Genomic DNA, 24207 nt, shown 5'->3' on the forward strand with positions numbered 1-24207 from the left:
CAGAAGCTAAGGGCGTGGCCTAAGGACCAGTGGGCGGGGTGGAGGCTGTCGGACCAGAGGCCTAAGGGGCTACAGGGCGGAGCCTAACGAGGAATGATGAGGCGGGGCTTAGGGTGGGACGCGTTCAGCGTGTGGGGCGGTGCTTAGGGGATTATATGAATTAGGCGGTGGCGGGGCGGGGCTTCGATGGGAGCGGGGGCGGGGCCTCCGGGTCACTGGGCGGGCTGGAGGGTGAAGGAAGACGGAAACCAGTATCCAGAAGCGATGGGGCGGGGCCTAGGAGGGCGGGACGTGCACAACCGTACTGGACAGGCCATTGGAGGCCACCAGATGAAATGTACGCAGTCAGCGTAGTAGATGGATTATTGACCTTCCAGAGTGAAGCCCATTGGCTACAGCTTGACCAATGGCTGACAAGAGAACAGGTTCAAAGGTGCGCAGCAAACTCCCGCCGATAGTTAGTGGGATAAGGGGCGGAGCTGACAAAGGGGCGGGCAGATGCTAGCTTTATTTTTAAATTGTATGTTTATTTTTTGTTTATAATACGCAACATATTTCTATTTTATATTTATAGAACCTTTACACTTGGGACCTTTATAACTTTTTTGTTTTTGTTTTTTGAGACATAATTTCTCTGTGAAACAGCCCTTGTTCTGGAACTCACTTTGTAAACCAGGCTGGTTTCGAACTCACAGAGATCCACCTGCCTCTGCTTCCCAAGTGCTGGGATTAAAACCGTGTACCACCACTGCCCGATTTATTTTTATTTCTTAGATTAAAAAAAATCCTGTGGAAAAAAAATCCTGTGATATGTGTGGGCAAGCAAACACATGCCACAAAACATGTGTAGAAGTCCAAAGATAGCTGTGACGAGCCAGCAGCCTGTCCTGGAACTCGCTATATAGACCAGGCTGACCTCAAACTCATAGGGATCCACCTGCCTCTGCCTTCTGAGTGCTAGGATTAAAGGCCTGGGCCAACACTGCCTGGTTTCCATTTTCTTTTATACTGTACCTTTTCTTTTTTTAAAATATTTCTTATGGTTTATTTAACTTTATTTTATGTGCATTGGTATGAAGGTGTCAGATCCCCTAAAACTAGATCTTCAGACAGTTGTGAGCTGCCATATGGGTGCTGGGAATTGAACCCGGGTCCTCTGGAAGAGCAGTCAGTGCTCTTAACTGCTGAGCCATCTCTCCACCCACCTTTTTTAAATTAAAAAAAAATCCTTTTATGTGTATGGATGTTCTGCTTGAATGTATGAACCTACATGTCTGGTGCCTGAGGAGGCCAGAAGAGGGAGCTGGATCCCCTGGAATTGGAGTCACAGACAGTTGTGAGGTGCCGTGTGGGTGCTGGGAATTGAACTCAGATTCTCTGGAAGAGCAGCTCTTAAGCACTGTGCCATCTCTCCAGTTCTTCATACTATATTTTAGTTTTATTGTCTATTTATTTCTTTATTAAGATTTATTTATTATGTGTACAGTGTTCTTCCTGCATGTCAGAAGAGGTCAGAAGAGGCTCCAGATCTCATTATTTTTTTTCAGTATTTTTTATTTGTTTGTTTGTTTGTCTTTTCAAGACAGGGTTTCTCTGTGGCTTTGGAGCCTGTCCTGGAACTAGCTCTGTAGACCAGGCTGGTCTCGAATTCACAGAGATCCGCCTGCCTCTGCCTCCCGAGTGCTGGGATTAAAGGCGTGCGCCACCATCGCCCGGCCAGATCTCATTATTGACGGTTGTGAACCATCATGTGATTGCTGGGAATTGAATTCAGGACCTCTGCAAGAGCAGTCAGTGTCCTTAACCTCTGAGCCATTTCTCCAGCTCTCCATTGATTTTATTTTTTTTTAAATATTTATTTATTTATTATGCATACAATATTCTGTCTGTATGTCTGCAGGCCAGAAGATGGTACCATACATCATTACAAATGGTTGTGAGCCACCATGTGGTTGCTGGGAATTGAACTCAGGACCTTTAGAAGAGCAGGCAATGCTCTTAACCACTGAGCCATCTCTCCAGCCCTCCATTGATTTTATTTTTTGATCGGATTTTATTTAGACCAGGCTAGTTTCTGAATAGCTATGTAGCTAAGGCTGACCTTGAACTGACTCTTCTGACTGTATCCCAAGTGCTTTTGGGGTGCTGGGGATAGAACCCAGGTGTCCTGCATGTTTGGTGAGTGCTCCACCTGCTGAACCCCATCCCAGTGCTTATTTTATTTACAACGTAGTAATTGAGCACCTACTATATGTCATGCCATGAACTACGCAATACCATAATGAACAAAAACCACATTGTGCCAAGTGTCTCAGTCTCTCCAGCTGTAAAAGAGGGTCTGCAATGTAACATGTCCCTGTTAGGAATATTTCCTAATGCGAGCTCTCTGCAGTCGCAAAAATCCCATGGAGTTAGTGAGTGTTAGTGACTTCCCTATCCTGAACTGTTTGATCCTTGGGATTTCTGGGACTTCCACGACAGAATCCTCACACCATAAAAAACTGTTTCTGTCGTACAGTGGTGGCACATGCCTTTAATTCCATTACTCGGGAGGCAGAGAGAGGCAGATATGTGTGAGTTCAAGACCAGCCTGGTCTACAAGAGTTAGTTCCAGGACAGCTGGAGTTGTTACACAGAGAAACCCTATCTCGAAAAACAAAAAAACAAAACAAAAATAAATAAATAAAACAAAAAAGCTGTTTCTGTTTTTATTTATTTACTTATTTATGTATTTAGGTTCTTGTGAGGGCCAGCCATGATAATCTAAGTCTGGGCAGAAAGGAAGTTCTTCCTCCAACCATTATCACCTGGGACTCTGGTCACCGATGAATTTAAATGGAGTCTAGAGTCTCAATAATTTACCCTGAGACAATGCCTGGCAGGCCGAGATTACCCGACCTCCTTGATTAAAATAAAGGCTCTTTGCTTTTACATACGGGACTCAGTCTCCATTGTTGGCTTTTGTGGGGACCCACGGATCTGGGCATAACAGTTCTATGTACAATCTCAAAGGAAAACAGCCTAATAGCTGTGGGCTGTCTATGCTGCATGGACCTCTCAGGACCTAAAAAGTTGACAGAGAGTTGGGTCAATTCTGCCTGACATCCCAGTGCTCAGGACTGCCCAGATTGTGTGAGACAGCGACCAGAGGATGGCTGTGGCTTTTTGCCAGCCAAGCGCCAGGTTCAGTGAGAGACTCTGTCTCCCGGGAATAAGCTGAAGGGTGAGGTTGCCCATCGTCCTCCTCTGGTCTCTGTACAGATAACATACATGCACACCCTCACATACCGCATGTGTGCATACACTGCACACACACACACACACACACACACACACACACACACACACACTTTTGTCCTGTCAGGGTGACACAAAACCGTCACCTCAACCCTTGGGAGGCAGAGGCAGGAGTATCAGAGTTTCAAGGCCAGCCTAGGCTACGTGAGGTCCTCTGCTGGAAGCAAAGACCTGTATTTTGAGACCTATATTTTGTTTATGCCATCTTAAGTTCACAAGTTAAGTAAAATATTCACCTCTATTACCTCTGCAGGGCACGTTCTGGAGCTAGGAAATTAACCTAGTGAGACCTGCAGGCCCCAGGCTTTAGAAGCAATTAGCATTTCCTTTGTTAGTTAAGAATCCAGCCTGGTCTACAAGAGTTAGTTCCAGGACAGGCTCCAAAACCACAGAGAAACCCTGTCTCGAAAAACCAAAAAAAAAAAACCAAAAAAAAAAAAAAAAAAGAATCACAGACCGCCGTCAGCATGCCCAGAGCATCCATCTTTTTTGTTCAGTGTACCCACCACTGAACACTGGAAATGTTGCAGATTAAACTCAGGCTTTTACATATGCTGGGCAAGTGCTGAGGTACCTACCTCCCCAGCAGAGTAATCCAGGGCCAGCTCTGACCTTGCTTGCACCAATCCCTCTGTCAACTCCTTTTTTTCTGTCTTGTTCCTTCCAAAAGAGATTCCGTGCTCCCATCAGGCTTGTTTTCTCTTTAGCCCAGGCTGGCCTTGAAATCATCATATACAGCCTAATTTTTACAGGGGACACTTGGAGGCCGCGCGGTGGCTGCGATGTTCTCTAGCGTCCCCTGGCAGCACGCCGCGGTCCTGAGGGAGGCGGGTCCGTCGCCCTGGCAACGGCGTCGGCAGACAGGAAGGCGGCGCCTCGCACGTTGCGTGCGAGGCGATTGTCACGTGCGCGGGCGGGACTTCCGGCGCCGTGATATTTTCTTTCCGGTGCTTGGCCGCCTGCTTCTCCCTACCCGGGCCCTGCGCCCCCGCCCCGCGGCCCTCGCCGCCGGGCCGCCGCCGCCATGAAGAAGTTCTTCCAGGAGATCAAGGCTGACATCAAATTCAAGAGCGCGGGGCCCGGCCAGAAGCTCACGGATTCCGTAGGGTGCGTGACGTCGGCTGGGAGGCGGGAACAACTTAGGCAAGGGGCCGTGGGGAGCCGGTGGGGTGCCCGAGACCCCTCCAAGCGGTGCACAGGGGAGCCTATGGGAGGGCGAGGTTCGGAGATGGGCGTGGCCTAGTAGCGCCGGGGGCGTGGGCGTGGCCTGAGAGGGGGCGGGGCGTGGTGTAGTTGGGGTGGGCTGGGCTGGTGGGCAATGGGAGGTGGTCTGGGCCTGGAGACTCCTGGTCGTCGCTTGTAGGGAGGAGCGGTGCGACGTCGGGGGTTTGGTGGAAGGATCCCCCCTGGGGGCGGGGCCTAGGCGGCACCAAAGGGAGGTGACTGTGAGATATTGCCTCCTTTGTAGGGGGTGTGGAGTGTGGGAGGGCTTTAGTGTGCTACTCTGGGTGCTGTTGGGGAGGGAGAGGTTATTGGAGGGTCTTGGAGGAGTGTGGAGGTCAGAGAACTCCAGACTGTTGATGAGTAAGGTTGGGGTGCATGCACCTAGAAGGCCCTGGGAGGAAGGGGCGGGATGTCTTTGGGAACCCTGGCAGCTGGGGTACTCGCAGGAGCATTGGAGGTCCTGGAGAGCTGTGCGTGCGCTGAAGAGGGAGGTGAGGCATGGGTGCATGGCAAGTGGGTAAGTGGGCTGCTGGAGCTGCCCAGAAGGGGTGGGGTTGAGGCTGGAGACAGCTGTAGGCTACCAGAAAGAAGTCTGTAGGGCTGTGCAGGGTGGTAGAGAAGGTGGGCCTTTGACAACCAGGGGCTAGTGGTCGGGAGGAGGAGGGGCCTGTAGGCCAGGGCTAGAAGGGAGGTCCAAGCTACAAATAGTGGGGCAGCTCCCATGATGGAGGTTGATGATAGGGGAGGGGATGGTGACTGGAGGTCCGGTGTCTGTGATTTATGCACCTCTTTGCAAGGTGGGGAGTCCCAGTACGCTCTTCGGGTCCCCATGTCTGTCCAGAGAGAAGAATCCCAAAGAAAAGTCACCACAGCTGGGCCTCCGGCAGCCCCGCCAGGGTCCCACTGATGAGGCGCAGATGGCAGCCGCTGCTGCCCTGGCCCGGCTGGAACAGAAGCAGCCTCGGGCCCGCGGGCCCACATCTCAGGACTCCATCCGGAACCAGGGTGAGAATTACAGGAGTGAGAGTGCGTTAATGGGAAGAGGTTCACAAAGGCAGCAGTGGGTTCCTCGGAGACAGGCGACACAGTGGACTTGAGGAAGACTGAGGAGACCAGGGACTAGGTTTGCACTCCTTTAGCCTTGGCAGAGAGGGCTGCTAGCTCTGAGACCAGAGGGTGATGGGTATGGCTCAGCCTCTGGGTTCAGGTTGGGGTTCTCACATTTGTCCCATTACAACTCCCACTCCCTCCAACTCCCAGTGAGAAAGGAACTTCAGGCCGAAGCCACCTCCAGCAACAGCCCAGGGGCTCCCGGGACCAACGTGGTATGGTATCTGTTGGGGATTATCTGGGGCAGTGTGGAGGCAGGTACTGCCTGGGGAGGGAGAGCCTCTTGTAGAGCCTGGCATGAGCAGCCCTTGTGGCAGCGGGGCGAAGGACCTTTGGAAGGAGGTGACTGCCATGGGTCTATATAGTCAGCTGTGAGAGCCCCCTATCCTGTCTGTCTTCAGGTATCTGAACCCAAAGAGGAAATTTCTCCCCACCTGGCAGTGCCTGGTGTGTATTTCATCTGCCCACTCACAGGCGTCACCTTAAAGAAGGACCAGCGAGATGCGCATATCAAGGAGGCTATCCTGTCGGTGAGTGGCCTGAACCCCTGGACACAGGTGCCCATCGAGTCTGGTGTCTTAGTTGCTATTCTATCGCTGTGAAGAGACACAGTGGCCAAGGCCACTTTTAAAAAGGAAAGCATTTAACTGGGGCTCGCTTACAGTTTCAGAGGCTCAGTCTGTTCACAGTATGGCAGGGAGCGTGGCGGCAGGCATAGTGCTTGAGAAGTAGCTGAGCACTGCACATCCTGATATGCAGGAAGAGACAGACAGGGCCTGCCGTGAGCTTTTTTTTTGTTGTTGTTTTTCAGAGTTTATCTGTGTATTCTTGGAACTCACTCTGTAGACCAGGCTGGACTCCAATTCAGAGATCCACCTGCCTCTGCCTCCTGAGTGCTGGGATTGAAGGTGTGCACCACCAGCTCTGTAAAGGGCTTTTTATGCCTCCACACTCACCCCTAGTGACATACTTCTGCATCCTTCTAATCCTTTCAGATAGCACTGCTCCCTGGTAACTAAGCCTTCAAATATACGTGCCTGTGGTGGCCGTTCTTATTCTAAGTACTGCACCTGGCGAGTGCTCTGAGGGCCAATGATATGACCCCATGTTTTTGCCCCATCCACACATGAGGCATAGAGTATAGAAGACTCAGAAAATAGAGGGAAGTCAGGTGTGGTGATACATTCCTGTTGTCCTATGACTCAGGAGACTGAGGCAGGAGGATTGTGAATTTTGGGGTCACCCTGTGCAACACACACACATAAACACACACGCACAATAAGTAAATAAGTAAAAAATGAAAAATAAAACCCTGGGAATAAAGGAACATCCACATACCTGCAGCCAGCTTTGACAGTGCATTTGTGTCCTGAACTGTGGTGTCAGGAGTCCAGCAGACTTGCTGGGGTAAACCCAGGTTGGGAAGGCTCCAGATTTGCCTTCCCCAGCATCTAGAGGCTTCTCATCCTTGGCTTGTGGCTTTCTCTTCCTGGCAGCTGTCTGACTTCCCCCATTTGTGGGTCTTCTGATGATTGCTCATGATTAGCAACCCCAATACTGCCTTACCCCACAGCCCACCACAGTGTATTCCTGGGCATCATACTGGCCTCTTGGATTTGCTGGTGTTAATGGCAGGCTCGTGTCCCTCTCTGCTACCTGACATCCACTGTAGCCACCATGGTCCTGGCTTCTCACAGTTACAGGTCTGGCATCTGGGAGTTACATGATTGGCAGCTATGGGAACTTCTACTAGGTACCATTATGGTTCACAAGACACAGCTGTATGGCCACAAGGGACATGTTGTCTCCTCTTCCTGCTTGGCTTTTTCATCATTGTAAAAGGCACAGTGGCCTCCACTAAAGGCATGCTCCTTGCCGTCTATCAAGCACTCACAGCTGGCCTCAGTTTACACTGCAGTGACCTGAGAACCAATGAACTGCAGTTGCTGCCCCTCTGCCCATCCCCCTGCATTGTGGGGCTCTCAGCATGTCCTCCCCTCCCCCAGCACTTCTCCACAGACCCTGTGGCTGCCTCTATCATGAAGATACATACATTTAACAGAGACCGGGACCGGGTGAAGCTGGGAGTGGATACCATTGCCAAGTGAGTCTCAGTTTTACCCACGGGGTCTGAGCATTGGGGGTGGTCCTCCCTGTGTGAGGCCCAGGGGTGGAAGGAGCGTGAGGTATGACTTGTGTATACCTCTGCCCCCCACAGGTACCTGGACAACATCCATTTGCATCCAGAGGAGGAAAGGTACCAGAAAATCAAACTACAGAACAAGGTGTTTCAGGTACGCTGCAGCCACAGGCTGTCCCGGGGTCACTGGGCATGGGGTAGGCATCTTACAGTTGACAGTGTTGCTCGGTTTTGTCTGTGGCCATTTTACTTTTGTTGACATCAGATGTCAGTGTGCAGTCCAACCTACCTAACCTACTAGGGGAAATGTTCCTGCCTCAGCTTCCAAAGTGTTAGGATACAGGCATGCAGTACACCACCATTTTTCTTCTCATACATGTATTTAATTTACATGTATTTAATTTATATGACATGCATGAGTCATAGCACGAGTGTGGAGCAAAAAGAACTGTGGGAGCTGGCTCTCTCCTTCCACGTGTGTCCTGGGATGTAGGTTCTATGATTGAGAGTCCCTGGGGTTGGGGACCTGTCTCCCTGGAGCAGCCTCTCTCAACTGAATACTTGTCCTGCAAATGCACATGTGAGGTTTATAGGTGCAGCCATCCCAGCCAGTGCCCATAGCAGTGTCTTAAATGCAGCCCATAAAGCCAAGAGCTACCCACCCTTCACCAGCTGTGGGTCCTTAGCCTGGTGCCAATGGGAGCTGCTTGGTATCAATTACAGCGGCTCAGGCCGTCCCGGCCCTGCGGCCAGGTTGACATGAGTGCCTTGTCCCCAGGAGCGCATCAACTGCTTGGAGGGCACCCATGAGTTCTTTGAAGCCATTGGCTTCAGGAAGGTGACACTGCCGGTTCCAGATCAGGGTGAGTGGGCAGCCAGGCAGGCGGGAGGGGGCAAGGGTGGTGCGCAGAACACGGGGACAGCTGTGACCCCTCTGCAGAGGGCTCCGAAGAGTTCTATGTGCTGGGTGAGGCCGCACGGGCGCAGCCGGAGAGCCTGGAGCAGCATAAGCGGCAGCTGCTGAATGCGGAGCCAGTGCGTGCTACGCTGGACCGGCAGCGCCGCGTCTTCTGTCCCTCGGCCCTGGCCTCACACTTTGAGCTCCCTGCCGACTTCTTTAGCCTCACTGCCGAGGAGGTAAAGCGCGAACAGAGGCTCAGGTAGGCCCATGTCAGGAGGGGAAGAAGGGATGCAATTCCCGAGGTGGCAGCCTGACCATGCTTGACTCCACACAGAACCGAGGCCGTGGAGCGGCTGAGCTCTCTGAGGACCAAGGCCATGCGGGAGAAGGAGGAGCAGCGGGAGCTGCGCAAATACACTTATGCTCTACTGCGTGTGCGCCTGCCGGACGGCTGCCTACTGCAGGGTGTGTGGCCTGGGGCTGACTCAGGGCGGGCGGCATGTTGGCAGTACTATTTAGCTTATGCTTTGTACCCCACAGGGACCTTCTACGCCAGGGAGCGGCTGCCTGTGCTCTTCCAGTTCGTGCGCGAGGCGCTGCAGAACGACTGGTTGCCTTTTGAGCTGCGGGCCTCAGGAGGACAGAGGCTGGTGGAAGACCAAGCCCTGGCCCTGAATGAATGTGGGCTGGTGAGCTGGGGTGTACTTCACAGGTTTTAGCATTTTGGATCACTTTCCTACTGCCAGGGCCTCTCAGTGCGGGGGAGGGTACTTCTAAAGAGCAGACTGCAGAGATCCTATGGAGAAAGTAGTGTGGGGATGGATGGTCATACCCTATGTGACATTTTGCCTGTGTGCAGGTACCGTCTGCCCTGCTGACCTTCTCCTGGGATGCTTCTGTGTTGGAGGACATGAGGGCTGCAGGAGCAGAACCAGCCACATCTGTCTTGAGGCCTGAGCTGCTTGCAGCCATGGAGCAGCTCTCTTGAATAAAAGCAGACTTGGCCCAGTGTGGCTGTCTCATGCCCATGTCCCCAAACCCATTCCTTTCTGAGCCCCTGGCAATAGAAGAGACACTAGTGACAGTAGAGTTGGGAACAGGGTCCCGCCTCAAGAGTTGAACCCTCTGGGCTGCAGGGATAGGCTTACATCTGCCCGAGGAGTGTGGAGCCCCTGGGAGCCCAGCACAGGTGGGAGGGGCACCTCTGTGGCAGAGTGAGCTTATAGCATGGGCACAGGCCAAGCAGGCTGTGGATGGAGGCAACCTGCTCCATACCAGGGCTGGAGACAACGGTAGGGGGCAGGTGCATGGCAGCATGGAGTTGTAATTCCTAAGTAATGAGCCCAAATAAACATGCTATTTAAACCCAGTCTCCCTGTGTTTCATCAAAGCCACACAAGGCAGTACCGTGGCAGTGGAAAACCCTGTAGCCACCCAGGTCCAGGCTAAGCAGCCTCTCGAGGCACGGGTCGAACAGGTCAGCAATAGCACTTCCCTTGGAGATGACACTAGGGCAGTCTGGGCCTAGGGGCTCCTTTTTGAGGGAGACATCCACCTTTGCAGGTGACAGGTAGGACACACACCAGTGTACATGGTAGTTGTGACAGAAGACAGACAGGCTCAGGTAGAGTGCGTTTATACATGTCCACGTTTGCTCAGGGCCTGCAGAGCAGCTTCAGTGTCCCTGGCACAATTCATTAGCAAGTGTTTGACCACAGCAGGCACCTGTCAATAATGCTTAACTAAGAAGGGTAGATCAGCACACAGCCCTGGGGGCTTTACAGTTTAGAATAACTGCTCTGGCCTCCTCTAGACTCCACACCCTGGGGTGTGGGACAAAGTGCTCTTTACATGGGAGTTGGCAGCTGCTCAGGTGCCCATCCCCACTTCCCTCAGCAGCTCTACAAGGCCGAGGGAAGTGTGGCCGCCACTGCCCAGGTCATGGCTTACACTCCACTCCCTGCAGCACAGGTTGCTTTTATCCAGGAGTCCCTGGGTCTTTGAACTTGACACCCATCATTTGCAAAGCGTGGGCGCAGGCACAGGAGCCTCTGACACGTCACCCGCAACACCTGGCACATCCACGATCATACAGTCTGTGTCGTCCTCCTCATCCTCTTCTGTGTCTGCCTGGAAGCCATCCATGTCCCCAGAGGCAACCTGCACAGAATACAGCCTGTCAGCGTCTTGACCCACGTACTCCCAACACACACAGTCCTGGACAATTCTCAGTGACAGTGTCCACACGGGTCAATGGCTACAATCCCTGTGCTAAGATGAGCTACACGCCCCATCTAAAAGCTGCCAACAGCAGCATCCCACCACAACCTGAGTGGCTTCTTTTGCTTCTTTTCAAGACAGGGCTTTTCTGTGTATCTTTGGTTATCCTGGAACTCACTGTATAGACCGAGTCTGGGCTGCTTCTGCCTCTGCTTCCAGAGTGCTGGAATTAAAGGTGTGTGCCATCCACACCTGGACCGAGTGGCTTTTCAACCTTGGTTTCAAAGAACCAACCGAGCACCTACTTTCTTGGCATTTCTTTTTACGGGTGTCTAGAGTTGGTGGCTCCTGAAGACGTGAGGATCCCAGATAGATGCAGCCTGAGGTAACCCCACATGATGAGGAAATGGCTAACTGGCCTTTGACCCAGGGAAGGCAGCTGCTTCTCCACAAGTCTGAATGCCTCTTATGCAGATGTTTGCCTACATCCATGCATGGTGGCTTCAGAAGCTGAGGCAGGAGGATCAAGAGTTGAAGGCAGCATGGGCTGTTTTATGGTTAAGAGCTCTGGCTGCGAGCCGGGTGGTGGTGGCGTATGCCTTTAATCCCAGCACTCTGGAGGCAGAGGCAGGCGGATCTCTGTGAGCTCGAGACCAGCCTGGTCTACAGAGCTAGTTCCAGGACAGGCTCCAAAAACCACAGAGAAACCCTGTCTCAAAAAACAAAAAAACAAAACAAAACAAAACCAAAAAAACAAAACAAAACAAAAAAGAGCTCTGGCTGCTCCATCAAGAGACCAGAATTGGTTCCCAGCACCCATTATGGCTGCTCACAACATGCTTTTTTAACTCCAGCTGCTGAGATTCCATGGGTACCATGCTTACATGTGCACACACCCATAAAACATGAAAAACCCTTATAAGAGGGAAAACCTAGTCTCAAAAGACTGAAGCATGCTGGGCTAGTGATGCAGTGTGGTCTGGTGTGACCACAGGTCCAGCTCAAGTTTAAACTACGCTGCACTCTAGATGAATACAGAACATTCAAGAGCACAGCTGGCCCTCCCTGAGGGCGGTGGGGCACAGACACCTGGGAAGGCTGGACCTAGCCCCTGCTCCTCATAGCAGTTCTAGAAGAGTCTGATGGAACACTGGGCTGCAGGGCTGCTAAGGAAGACACCCAGGTAGTCTAGGGTGCTGTGTGAGCACCATCTAGGCCTGTGTCTTCTGGAGGCAGCACCTCCAGCCATGAAATCCAAAAACCTACCACTGTGGGCACATGGGGTTCCTCAGGGCTAAGGCTGACAACAAAGTGTGCCTTTGAGCCTCGCTCCCTGCTCATGTAAGGTAAAGCAAAGATCATTAGGAGGGGGACAGGAAAAGCAGCAGAGTAGCTTGACTCGCTGGAACACAATGCTCTAGGCACATCCCCATGACACTAAACCACATCTCAGATTGAGGGGACCTGTGCCATCAATGACAGTGACATTAGGGGCCACAGGGGAATAATCCCATCAATGACTCCAGACACAATGTTCTCAGGGCTCCCTGCTGTGGTCTGGGGCAGGGCCATGGATACCAAGCCCTGTGTCTATCCACAGTGGTGTCAGAAGAGAATCTGAAATGCCAACACGTATGTAGTAAGCGAGCTGGTCTTCCAGTGACAGAAAGGACATCTCAAAGAAAAAAAAATGCTGACACTGCCTCAGAGGGCAGGGCTGCACGGGGCTCTGATGCTGCCACACACTTGTGCCCACACAGCCCAGTAGACAGTGCTTCGGCTGCACCATTTGGAGTTAGAAGGGGCTATCAAGCAAGGATGAACTAAGCAGTAGAAGGCTGAGAGATTACTTGCGGTGTGACCCTGATTATGACATTCAGGGACATGAACAAACACATGGCTGCTAGTGTAGGAGGGGCCAGGTGGGGCATAGGCTTTTGGGGAAGGAAGCAACTCCAGGTAACTGTGATGGCAGTCACAAAAGCTGGGTCACTAAGAGCCAGCTCCTTAGCCAACAGTGGCCTCTGGGTGACATCAGCATGAGGAGTTGAGATACAGCTGTGCATACAGATGCACCCATTCGCTACTGCGACCGTAACTGTTGTAGCAAGGCAGTGAGATGGCCTAGTGGATAAAGGCGATTGCTGCACAAACCTGGCAACTTGAGTTCCACCCCAAAATCCCATGTGATGGAGGGAGGGAACCAGTGCCACAAAGCAGTCCTCTAACCTGGCACAAGCTGTGTGCAGGTGCGCAGTCTGCTATGCCCTCTGCAGCTCACCTGTCCATCATACCGCCTTTTCTTCATGAACTGCGTAATGCACATGGTGGCTGCTGGCTTCCGCTTGATTGGCATGGGTGTGCCCTGGTCAGGCCCCTCAGAAGTGTTGCCAGTGTCTTCCCTAGGTGTTGAGGGCACGGCGGTGACGTAGGTCCACTGGCAGGGCACAGGCAGGCACTCCTGGCCGAAGCTCCTGAGCACCTGTGGGTGCACATACCAGCACATACGGAAGTCAGGCCGCTTCTCATAGGCCGAGTTCTCAGAGATGAGGCGCTTCAGCCTGGCCTTGGATGGCACGACCACAGCATCCTCCGAGTTGGGTACATGTGGGTGTGGAGTGGGGCTTGGAGGGCTCAGCAGGCCGCGGCGGCATCGCTCTTGGAATTCGCGGATGATGACCTTGCTCCCATTCACATTGCCATGCAGCAGTGGAAGCAGCTGGGCCAGGACTGTGGGATGAGACAGGGGTAGAGAATAAGCACTGAGAGCCCCATCCAAGGCATGCTTTAAAGAAAGCCACGCCACACGCCTGCTCCCTAGAGGCAGCTTGTGTGCCCTCATATTCCTCCTGAGAAGCTACTGCTCTCTGCGTCATCAGTATCCCGGGGTTTAGCATAGAGGGAGTGGCACAGCACTCTGGTCCAGGTCTCAATTCTGCTGTGGGCTCTACTTTTATAATCACCAAGGAGCTAGGCAGGCCTGGGCTGCAAATCCAAACTCTCAGGGGGCAGAAGCAAGAACACTGTAAGCCACTTGATAACTTCATAAGCTGTCTGGGTTACAGGACTGGGGTGTGGCTCAATGGTGAGCACTTGGTAGGCACATGCGAATCCTGGGTTTGGTACCCAGCAGCAAAACTTAAAAAGGGCAACGAGCTGCTACATAGATGAGAAGGCCCTGCTGTACATGCAGACAACCTATCAGTCTGCCGACGTGTGACCTCCACAAGGACACTCTGACAAGCACCGTGGCCCGATGTACTGGCACCCCACTTACTATGCTGGTCCCTCTTCTCCCGCCTGGAGGCCTTTGGCTCTGGCTCTTCAGGGGGTGCTGCATCCAGCAGGCATGCGGTGAACTGCTGCAGCAGCTTCAAGTCAGAGCCTGCGCAGTTGGCTGCCTCAGCTGCCCACACGCATCCCACCTGTACAGGCTGCAGTACGCGGAAACGCTTGCCCTTGGCTAGGAGCTCATCCCACTCCTTGGCCTTCAGCTTCTGGCGCACTTTGTGGTTCTCGGGGTCTGCACACTCCTAGCAGGACAAGGAGCAGACCTTGTTTAATGTTCATGTTCTCTGGTGACCCAGCACTGGCACTGAGCTTTTGAGAGCAACACCAGAGGGGTCAGTTCACATCCTGAGCTGTATGATAAGTCAGGATATTCCAGTGGCTTAGCTTGTCTAGCCTCACAGCTTCTATGATGTGGTAAACAGGTGACCAAATCACCACGAGAAGGCACAGCCAGTCTGACCCCAGGCATCCTGTTCAGGCTTACTAAAACTACAACCTGGAGTTCAGGGCCTAAGGACACCACTCAAACTCAACATGGCCTCTTATGGGAGAGCATGCAGGGGCATAGGGACCTTCTGGAGCTGTGGGGCAATCTGTGCTTTCTTTGGGGAGTTTGTTAGAACTCTAGGTAAAGGTGGGAATTATAGGCTGGGCTGTATGTCAATCTCTCTGCAGCAGAGAAAGTTCTATGCCTGCTCACTACAGCCCAAGCCACAGCAGCTGATCACCCCAATACCCCACAACCAGCCTGGGCAGGAGCCCTCACCTCAGTCACGCCTTCATCCTCAGACAGGTACCCATGGGGCACAAAGAAGCCGTCGTCCTCATCTTCATCTTCCCCCATGTCATCATCCTCGTCCTTGAAGAAAAAGAAGAGCTCACGCACACAAAACACAGCCTGGTCTCACATACATGTACCCATGCAGGAACTAAGGGGTTTACAGAGCCTGCCTAGGGGCCAGCCCTGGCCTTTCACAGGCCCTAGTGTATCTCTGGCACCACAATACATATGGGCAAAACTGTTGGTGTCAGAACCCCATTAAGTCACAGAAGGCTGGGCACCAGGAAGAAGGGATTGGTAGGGCCCACCCAGTGTGGCTCCAATAGTTTGTCCATGTGACTGGGGAAGCTAGGCGAACAAGCACTTACTAGTCTACGCAAAACCAAAACTTCAGATCCCCCAGTCTGTCATCATCATCAGCCAACTGCACAGTGGCTCCTGCAGTTGGTGCAGAGGCCGCACATCCCCACCGGAGTTACTCACCCCCTCGCTGTGGGACAAAGACTCCCCAGGTTCCTCCTCTTCCCATTCATCATCACTGTCCACCTCATAGTCAAGAAGGTTCTGGAGGGAGAATGCACATGAGCATCATGGCACAAAAGTAGCAAGCACAGAGCCACACCCCCACCCCAACTCCAGGGATGGGCACGACAACCCCAGGGCTCACCTTGTCCTGGGCCCAGGGGTCACGGGGGCGGATGACTGTCGTCTTCTTGTTCCATGTTCCCCAGTATGCTGGCCGGTGGTTCTCTGAGAACTGCAGGAGCTTCATGCGGCCAAACTTCCTCCTTTCAGGTACACCGTCCACCTTGTTCTCCACAATGACCATGTCCCTGGGTGGTGGTCAGACCGTTCTTGGTACTGTGCTCATGGCTGGTCACCATGGGACCTGCCTGTCCAGGAACTGCCCAGGACTGACTGCCCTTCCTGTTGCACCCAGGGCATAGCAGGTGCCATGCTGTGCCCCAGAGGCCCCTTGTAACATACTCTAGCAACCAAGAAAGACACCCAGGGAGATGGTAACTCTAGGGGACAGCAATGGGCAGCACGGGACCACTTTCCAGGTCCTGTGACCTGGCATGCCAGGTCTCACCTGTCCATTATGTTGGTGTTGCGGCTGCAGACCTGGGTGGGTCCCGACTTCAGGGGCAACCGATCTTTCAGGTCGCTGAGGAAGGAGCTGTTCCCAGTCTGCTGCTGTAGGAGTTGGTCCAGCCGATCGCACAGGTCCTGGTCCAAGGCAGCCCGGCACCGCGGAGCCAGCACCATGTGTTCTTTGATTTCAAAGGGTGCAAACTTACCACAGGAGCCGGCCAGAGTCTGCAACAGGAGCAATCCAATGCAATGCTGGCAGGTGAGTGCACCATGGAAAGTCCGGGTGCTCAGGTACATAGCTATGGGCACTGCTGCTTGGTGGCCACAGGGCTAGAGTGGCCAAAGGGAGCTACTTGGGTGCTGGAAGACTCTGGGTCTTCAGTGATGGGGCTGGATCTCAGAAGCCCACTTGAGTTACCTCTACCCTGTGGGCACTTCAACCCCACCTGTGGAGACACAGCCTTGCTGTAACCTGGGCTGACACACCTGGCTTCCATAATCTCTTTTATTTATTTAGGGGCTAGAGAGAGGGCTTAGCAGTTAAGACCACTGGCGGCTCTTTCAGAGACTCAGGTTCAAATCTCAGTACCAACATGGTAGCTTACAACTGTCTGAAATCCCAGTTCCAGAGGATGCTGTCCTTGTGTTCTCTGTGGGTACTGCATGCATGTGTTGCATAGGCATACATGCAAGCAAAACATCCACACACATAAAACAAAAATCCACACAAAGTCTCCAGTCATTTTGTTATGTGAGTTTCTACATGTCATGCAAGCTGCCTCCCCTAATCCTAGCTTTCAGATCTTAATCATGGTGAGGGCCTTTTGGCCCCCAACTTCTGTCAAAAGTCACTGAGTTCTGGAAAACCAGTGTTTGCTTTATTTATTTATATTTTATTATGAGTGCTCTGCATACCAGAAGAGGGCATCAGATCCTGTAATAGATGATTGTGAACCAGGACCTCTGGAAGAATAACTAGTGCTCTAAACTTCTGAGCCTTCTCTCCAGTCCCAAAAAACCACTTTAATGTGTGAACCTGGATGACCAGGATGAATGAATGAGACCATAGACAAGCAGTGGCTTGGGCTTGGGGGGAGGGCAGCACATGGCAGAGCTCAGAGCCACCTCCTTCTGAAAACGCTGGGGACAGGGACTGTGGGCTGGTGGATGATGGACAGGTTCATCTAGAGTCTCACAACGCCCCACAGTGGTGTGTACGCCTTTAATCCCAGCACTCAGGAGGCAAAGGTAGGTAGATCTCTGTGAGTTTAAGGCCAGCCTTGTCTACCAAGTGAGTTCCAAGACAGGGAAACCCTGTCTCACCCTCTGTCCCCAGAAATACAAGAGTCTGACATTGAAAACACAGGAGTCAGCTGGGCAGTGGTGGCACACACCTTTCATCCCAGCACTGGGGAGGCAGAGGCAGATGGATCTCTGTGAGTTCGAGGCCAGCCTGGTCTAGACTGAGTTCCAGGACAGCTGGAGCACTCACAGAGAAACCCTGTCTTGAAAACAAAACTAAAACACCAAAACAACAAACAAACAAAAATGAAAACACAAGAGTCCCCAACAGGGTCCACATCCAGCCATGTGACCTGATGGCTAGACTGGTCATCCCGCCATTGCTGTGAATTCAAGTTCTCTGAATGCCACTGTCAGTCCACACCAGGGCCAGTCTGCTTAGCTGGTGGAGAGCCCTAGAATCCCTAAAAAACATGCCACCCAAGCTCGGCCTTGGGACCTTAGAGGGCAGCCAGGCCCCAGCATGTTGTCCCAGTGGTCCCTGAGACTTCCTAAAGCCTAGGGCCAGGAGCCTCATGCAGCAATAGGAAGACAGGAAACCAGTGATCCAAGTGCTCAACCAAGCTGAGGGCTGGGCCACTGGGCAGAATGCAGATCTAATATACTAAGAAGGGCTGGCAGGTTGGCTTAACAGGTTAAAAGCTCATCACCCCTGCCTGGTGACCAGATTTTGAGACTGAGAACCTCTCCATGATGGGAGGAGGAAAACTACAGAAAATTGTCCTCTGACTTCTGTCCGTGCACACACAGATACAATAATAAAGAAACCCAAGTTTAATACCCAGGACACACACAGTGGAGAACTAATCCCTTTAAATTGTGTTCTTAGCTCCACGTGTGTGATGTGTGCGCACTCACATCTGCACCCCGGAAATCATAAACCAAGGTCAGAGGAGATGGCTCATGGGTTAAATGTGTATGTTTGCTTTACAGAGGACCTGAGTTTGGATGCCACAACACATAGCTCGAAACCACAGAACACAAGACTTTCCAAGCAAAAATCAAAACAACAGTCAGCAAAACAGGAAGGGACAAAGCATAGAGGAGATGGCAAGACACTAACACAGCGAGGGTCTTACTTTCTATCATAAAGTGAGTTTTATCACTGGCTCTAGCCACAGACCAACAAGCTGCAGCTGAGGCAAGCCTCCCGATTTACAGGTTAACTAGCTGTGGACTTGATGTAGGGACAAAAGCAGATTCACATCTGGACACAGGATGCTCCAATGAGCTGACAAGGTCATAACATGTCTGTTACTCACAGGCTAAGGTAACAGAGCAGCTGCTATACCTGGAAGGGTGGGAAGGGGCCGCCTTCAGCCTCAGTTCCCACATGTGCTGGTCAGGGTCACCAGAGCTTTCCCAATAAGCAAGGCCATTTCCAAGTAGCCTCAGGGAATTGCCACGCAACCTGCAGCACTGTGTGATCTCATGCCGGCCAGATGACCAAGATGACACATTGCATGCAAATGTAAGACCACGCTCAGCCCTCCCCCTCCAGCACGTGCTCAGTCCTACGATTCCAGCAGCCAGAGGCTAACTGAGGATGGTGAGCTCAAGCCTAGCTCAGCCTACACAGCCAACTCTAGCATGGCCTGGGAAATGACACTCAACTAGATCTTAACATGCCAGGGCCTCAAACACCCAAGCTACCCAAGCCACTGTGAGACCAGTGCTTGAGCAGTAGATGCCACAGTGTGTCAGGAGGGACATGAGAGTGGGCAGTGAGGGGAGCTGGCTAGGTGAAAGGTCGGCATCAGGCCACCCAATTCTCCAGCACCCCGATCCTCTCTGTACTTAGGGCCTTGATGCCAGCCACAGATTAGTTCCAACCAATCTAGGTAATTAGGCGACAGGTTCCAAGAGATGGTCTCAAAAAAAGAGAATGGTGACAAATTTACATATTTAGAAATAAAATAAATTTGAAAATAAAGTGGAGAACAACAGAAGAAACCAGCACCTGGCTCACACACACACGCACACACATAGTCAGCTGTCCTTAGAGCTGAGGTGGTGCTCACCTTGGGGGCCTGCGGGGTCTTTGGCTTCTGGAAGAACCTAGTGATCTCTGCCTTCTCTGCCTTGATGCGCTGTGGTATGGAGAGAACGCGATAGCAGTTACTCCAGGGCACTCTGGAAAGGGAGTACTATGCTTCAGGTTCTTCAAACCCCAACCCATGAGACATCCGCCCAGCGAGGAACCGGTGCTGACAGCAGTTAAGGAAGCAAGTCCCCTTGGGGCCCGCTGCCCCAACATTGAGACACAGAAAGCACCCTGATGCCTCAGTGTCCAGAGGGGCAGGGGAGGCAGCCAGGCTACCTTCTCTTCTTCTCGTAACCTCTTCTCCTCCTCTTTCTTCCTCTTCTCCTCCAGTTTAGCCCTGGGAGACAGGACACACAAGCTGTGTAAGCCAGAAGTCAGCCGCCCACCTTCCTGTTGTGCTGTGACAAGGCTATGGCCCTGGTACCAACAAAGCAAAATGTACAGCATCACAAAATTCTTCCCTTTGCTTCTGAGACAGTCTTCCTAGGCAACCCTAGTTTGGTAACTGCAATCCCCCTGCCTCAGACTAGGTGCTAACATTACAGGTATCCCAAATTTCCATATAAAATTATTTTGAGGGGCTTATCAGATGGTTAAGAGCATTGCTTGCTCTTCCAGAGGTCCTGAGTTCAATTCCCAGCAATCACATGGTGACTCACAACCACCTATGAGATCTGTTGTCCTCTCTGGCGTGCAGGAGTACATACAGGAAGAACACTATGTACATAAGAAATAAATCTTTTTAAGAAATTATTATTTTGAGATAGGGTCTCACTATAAAGACAAACTGATCTGCTGATCCCCCAGCATGAGTACAGATTAAAGGCTGCACTGCATCTGCCTGTCAATTTAAAATTCTTGACGGTTTGGGGGCTCAGGAGGTAGAGTGAAAGCTTGCCACGATGAGGCCCTGGGTTCCAGCCTCAACAAGTCAAAAGCCAGATGTGGTGGTGCCTGCTGACCATCCCAGCACTAGGTGGAGGCAGGAGAATCAAAACCCCAAGGTCATCCTCGGCAACACGACTCACTTGCCATTTATTAGTCTCAACCATCTAGTGCATGGCACAAAGAATGATTTCTAGTGGGCAGGCATGGAGGTGCTCATCTTTTAACCCCAGCACTCGGGAGGCAGAGGCAGACCTGGTCTACAGAGTGAGTTCCAAGACAGCCAGGGCTACACAGAGAAACCCTGTCTCAAAAACACAGAACAAAACGGTGCTACCACGAAAGAAATGTCTCACAGCACAAGAGCGCTGTGAGCTTTCCGTGTCAAACCCTCATAGGATGCAGTAGTCATCAACTGAAGCAAAAGCCCAGCTAGGAAACTGAGTAAGAAATCCTGATGGGACCAGAGCATCTAAAACCAAAACCCCCAGAAATCTGGGAACCATTGCCAGACAAAGCCTGCAGCCACACAGAAAGAACACAGGTCAACTGCACCCTCTCCAGTCAGGCTCCAGTGAGACAGACAGAGCCTCTGGGGGCCCCCACCACTCACTCCAGAGCCTCCTGCCGCTCCTTGCGTCGTTCCTCCTTGAGCCGCTGCTTCTCTGCCTTCTCCTTCTCATCTTTCTCCCGCTTCTCCCTCCGCTCCTTCTCCTTCAGCTCCTTCTCCTCCTCCTTTCTCCTCCGCGCCTCTTCCTTGGCTCGCCGTGTCTCTTCTCTTAGCTTCTCCTTCTCCTCCCTCTGTTGTTCTCTGTCCTGTGAAGATAGTGGCAAAGGTGTCCCACAGGTGACCTGTGGCAAGAACTGCCGGAGTCCAGGGTTCAGTTCAACACCAAAGACATCTGGTGGCTGCCAGATGACAGTGCTCCACATAGCCCAAGTTAACTCAGATTCTCTACATACACTCAAGCATGGCTGGATTTCAACAGGAGCCCGGTGGACGAGTATTAAACAGAGTCCTGGGTTGGACCCTAATGTCCAGCAGAGATCCTTCTGGAATTAAGCTCTAGTCCATCAGGTCTCTCCACACTGGAGCCTGAGCCCTCAGTGTCCAACTTGGGGAAAGGGACTTTAAGCCTTCCTGTACTGAAGCCTGTGGATGGGGTAGCTGCTGCAGCAGGTCTGTGTTACGTGGGTTCTTGATACCAGGGACTCCAGCACGTTTTGCAATCGTGTGCTGAGCCATAGCCCTCAAGTTCTACTTTCTGGCCAAAAGAGGCAGTCTGCACTAGGTAGGAGTGCAGGCCTGCCCACACTGTGGGGACTGGTCTATTCCTGGCCATTACTAAGGAGAAAGAAGCCCTGGAGACCCAGTCTGGCTGTTGCACCTTCACGTGTGCTGTCACAAAGGCTGAATTGTACCTAGCGCTGCAGGCATGCCATCTGTCACTGGGAGACCGGGGCTAGCCTGGGTTACACAGCGAGCCTATGAGAGATACGACAGATGGGACTGGAGTGTACCTCAGAGGCCCAGCACATTCAGCATGCAAACAGCCTGCCTTTCCCATACTAACCCTCCAATACCAAATGCCTACGGAGTACCAGCTGGCATAGCAGGGCCTAAACTTTTCCATATTAGTGTCTCCTTCCCCCATGGGCCACATGATGACCCAGAGATCGAAAAGCCAGAAGCAGCTGTCACCTCTGCACTATCTGGGGCCACTTCCGTGTGAACCTTATACCCTTCCAAGGAGAATGAGAATAAGGACAAAGGCATTTTGCTTGATTCTGTTTTTTTGATTTTTTTTTTTGACTCAGTATATAGCCCTGGCAGCACTTGAACTCAATGCCCACTACCCACATTGCACTAGCAGAGGCCCAAGCAAGGCCTGCACACTCAGGACACCCAGACCATCACCACTGTCAGTGCAGTGGCAGCACAAGCAGCAGAACACAGAAGCACAAAGCTCAGAGAGCCAGGAGGGCCTTACTCTGTGCAGTTTGCTCCTGCCCTTCTCCATGGAGCCTCTGACGAGTTTCTTGTTATCCTGAAAAGAAAGGCAGAAGAACTTAGACCGTATTCCCGAGGGACTCCATCCCACCCCCTGGGAAGGGCAGCAGGACTTGGAGCCTGCAGGGAACATGGTGAGTGTCATATATAAGCCCCAGGAGAGCCAAGTGATTAGCAGTTGACTTTTTTGGAGCACAAGGACCTGATTAAGCACAAACACAGAAAGAGCCAGGTGCAATGACAGACACTTTTAACCCTTGCACCAGGGACCAAGGGACCAAAAGACAGGAAGATCCCTACCTCAATTAAGTAGCTCAGGCCCAAGTGGTGGACATAGAATGAAAAGGGGACAAGATATTCAGTGTGGTGGCCATGCCTTTAGTTTCAGCACTGGAGAGGCAGAAGCAGCCAGCTAGCGTGGTGTATATGGCAAGACCCAAGCCAGCCAGGGAGACAAAGTGAGACCCCGTGTCCTGCTCCCTACAAAGGATGAATAGTGCCTGATGATCAATGATGACGGTTGTCTTCTGGCCTCCACTCTCACACAGGAACCAACCCACAAAGGCTGTTTGTCAAGGATGATATAGCTCATAGGTACAATCACCCAGAAGAGCTGAGAGTGTGGTCAGAGGTGGAGCCCCCACTGAATCCTCCAGTGAGGAGTTGGGGGCGTGGCTCAGGGGTGGAGTGCCCCCCTTCTGTATTATTGAGACACAGCAGAAACAGAAATACTGTTGAAGACAGGGCAGTGGTGGTACATGCCTTTAATCCCAGCACTCAAGAGGCAGGAAGATCTCTGTGAGTTCAAGGCCAGTCTGGTCCACAGAACTAGTTCCATAACAGGCTCCAAAGCTAGAGTAACCCTGTTTCGAAAAACCAAACCAAACCAAAAAACCAAAAATCAACGCCCCCCCCCCATGCAAAAGTCTTTTCCAGCAACAGTAGTAAAGGTTACAACAGGACCAGCATACAAAGGCCTTATTCAGATAAGTCGGACACAGGTAAGATGTCAGTGAACAGAGAGAAGAAAGCAGTGGGCAGCACTAAGCAGGAAGCCAACTCCTCCCAATCCTACCCCATTGTGTTCACTGGAGCTGGCCTGCAATCCAGTCTTTCCTACAAGGTCAGGCTCATTGGGACCTTGTAGCTACAGGGAAACATTACCAGCAAGGGGCCTGGTTTCTGTGGTACTGGGGATGGAACCCACCAGGGCTTTCTGCTCTGGGTGAGCGCTGAAGCACTTGTGTGAGGTAAAATCACCTATGCTTCCATACTGGGCTCGAGTCCTGGATTCAAAAGATCCTCCATCCTCCTGCCTCAGTATCTCAGCACCAGTGCAAGCGCAGCAGAGCAACCCTGCTTCCCTGAACACACAGCTCAGCAGCTCTACATAGCACCTGGCGTGCCCTCCTGCAGACACATACCATGATGGGCACCACTTCCTGCTCTGGGTAGAATGACAAGGGAAGCTGCTTGGACATGTTCACAGCCAACATGTGATGTTTCCAGATCCAAGTTTTCTTCTGGAATTTTCCCTGCCCAGACCTTGGTCTCACAGCATAGAAACCTGACCTCTGCCAGTGGAGAAACTATGCTAAGAACCTTCCCTGACGCAGAAGATGCCAGATGGTCTAATCGTGCCTTGTCAGGATGAGTAGAAATCCCAGCACCTGGGCCACAGAAGCAGGAGGATCTCTGTGAGTTCAAGGAAGGTTGGGGTTATACAGTGAGAGCCAGTCTTAAAACAAAATAAATTAAGGCCAAGGAGTCAGCTCAGAATGTCAAAGTGCTTCTGAGCAAGCCTAACATCAGAGTTCGTTCAAGGCATTGTTCCCTGATGCCACCCTGACGCACACTCTCTCCTCTCTCTCTCTCTCTCTCTCTCTCTCTCTCTCTCTCTCTCTCT

The 24207-nt window shown here is 52.1% G+C and overlaps 2 protein-coding genes across 4 annotated transcripts in view; one reads left to right on the forward strand and one right to left on the reverse strand.

Moving 5' to 3' along the window:
* Nucleotides 1-4231: 4231 nt before the first annotated feature.
* Nucleotides 4232-10041, forward strand: Ubxn6 (UBX domain protein 6). 3 transcript variants are annotated; one of them, XM_005357870.1, is made up of 11 exons: nucleotides 4232-4404; nucleotides 5363-5526; nucleotides 5782-5846; nucleotides 6033-6161; nucleotides 7638-7735; nucleotides 7850-7925; nucleotides 8550-8634; nucleotides 8712-8931; nucleotides 9007-9137; nucleotides 9213-9361; nucleotides 9532-10041. In XM_005357870.1, the coding sequence occupies exons 1-11, from the start codon at nucleotides 4322-4324 to the stop codon at nucleotides 9658-9660; spliced, it is 1329 nt and encodes a 442-aa protein (XP_005357927.1). In that variant the 5' UTR covers nucleotides 4232-4321; the 3' UTR covers nucleotides 9661-10041. The 3 variants fall into 3 exon arrangements, with proteins under 3 accessions (XP_005357927.1, XP_026640174.1, XP_026640173.1); XM_026784373.1 differs by lacking the exon at nucleotides 4232-4404 and adding an exon at nucleotides 4648-4736; XM_026784372.1 differs by lacking the exon at nucleotides 4232-4404 and adding an exon at nucleotides 4947-5012.
* A 251-nt stretch (nucleotides 10042-10292) lies between these two features.
* The window catches only part of Chaf1a (chromatin assembly factor 1 subunit A), a 24616-nt gene continuing 10701 nt past the window's right edge, over nucleotides 10293-24207 (reverse strand). The window contains exons 4-14 of the mRNA XM_005357872.3: nucleotides 22282-22338; nucleotides 20904-21106; nucleotides 19682-19742; nucleotides 19383-19451; nucleotides 16058-16284; nucleotides 15632-15797; nucleotides 15448-15528; nucleotides 14950-15042; nucleotides 14170-14425; nucleotides 13174-13622; nucleotides 10293-10832 (exon numbers count right to left, since the gene is read on the reverse strand). Coding sequence (XP_005357929.1) covers nucleotides 10689-10832; nucleotides 13174-13622; nucleotides 14170-14425; nucleotides 14950-15042; nucleotides 15448-15528; nucleotides 15632-15797; nucleotides 16058-16284; nucleotides 19383-19451; nucleotides 19682-19742; nucleotides 20904-21106; nucleotides 22282-22338 — 1806 coding nt within the window. The 3' untranslated portion in view covers nucleotides 10293-10688. The remainder of the gene's footprint in view (nucleotides 10833-13173; nucleotides 13623-14169; nucleotides 14426-14949; nucleotides 15043-15447; nucleotides 15529-15631; nucleotides 15798-16057; nucleotides 16285-19382; nucleotides 19452-19681; nucleotides 19743-20903; nucleotides 21107-22281; nucleotides 22339-24207) is intronic.

Source organism: Microtus ochrogaster, chromosome 22 (assembly GCF_000317375.1).
Source record: "Microtus ochrogaster isolate Prairie Vole_2 chromosome 22, MicOch1.0, whole genome shotgun sequence".
Classification (NCBI taxonomy): domain Eukaryota; kingdom Metazoa; phylum Chordata; class Mammalia; order Rodentia; family Cricetidae; genus Microtus; species Microtus ochrogaster.

Excerpts from the sequence above, each read along its gene's own strand:
- Ubxn6 (XM_005357870.1), top strand. The coding sequence starts at position 4,322 with ATGAAGAAGTTCTTCCAGGAGATCAAGGCTGACATCAAATTCAAGAGC. Across the intron at positions 6,162-7,637 it reads TCAAGGAGGCTATCCTGTCG|CACTTCTCCACAGACCCTGT; the intron begins GTGAGTGGCCTG and ends CCCCTCCCCCAG. Across the intron at positions 9,362-9,531 it reads CCCTGAATGAATGTGGGCTG|GTACCGTCTGCCCTGCTGAC; the intron begins GTGAGCTGGGGT and ends GCCTGTGTGCAG.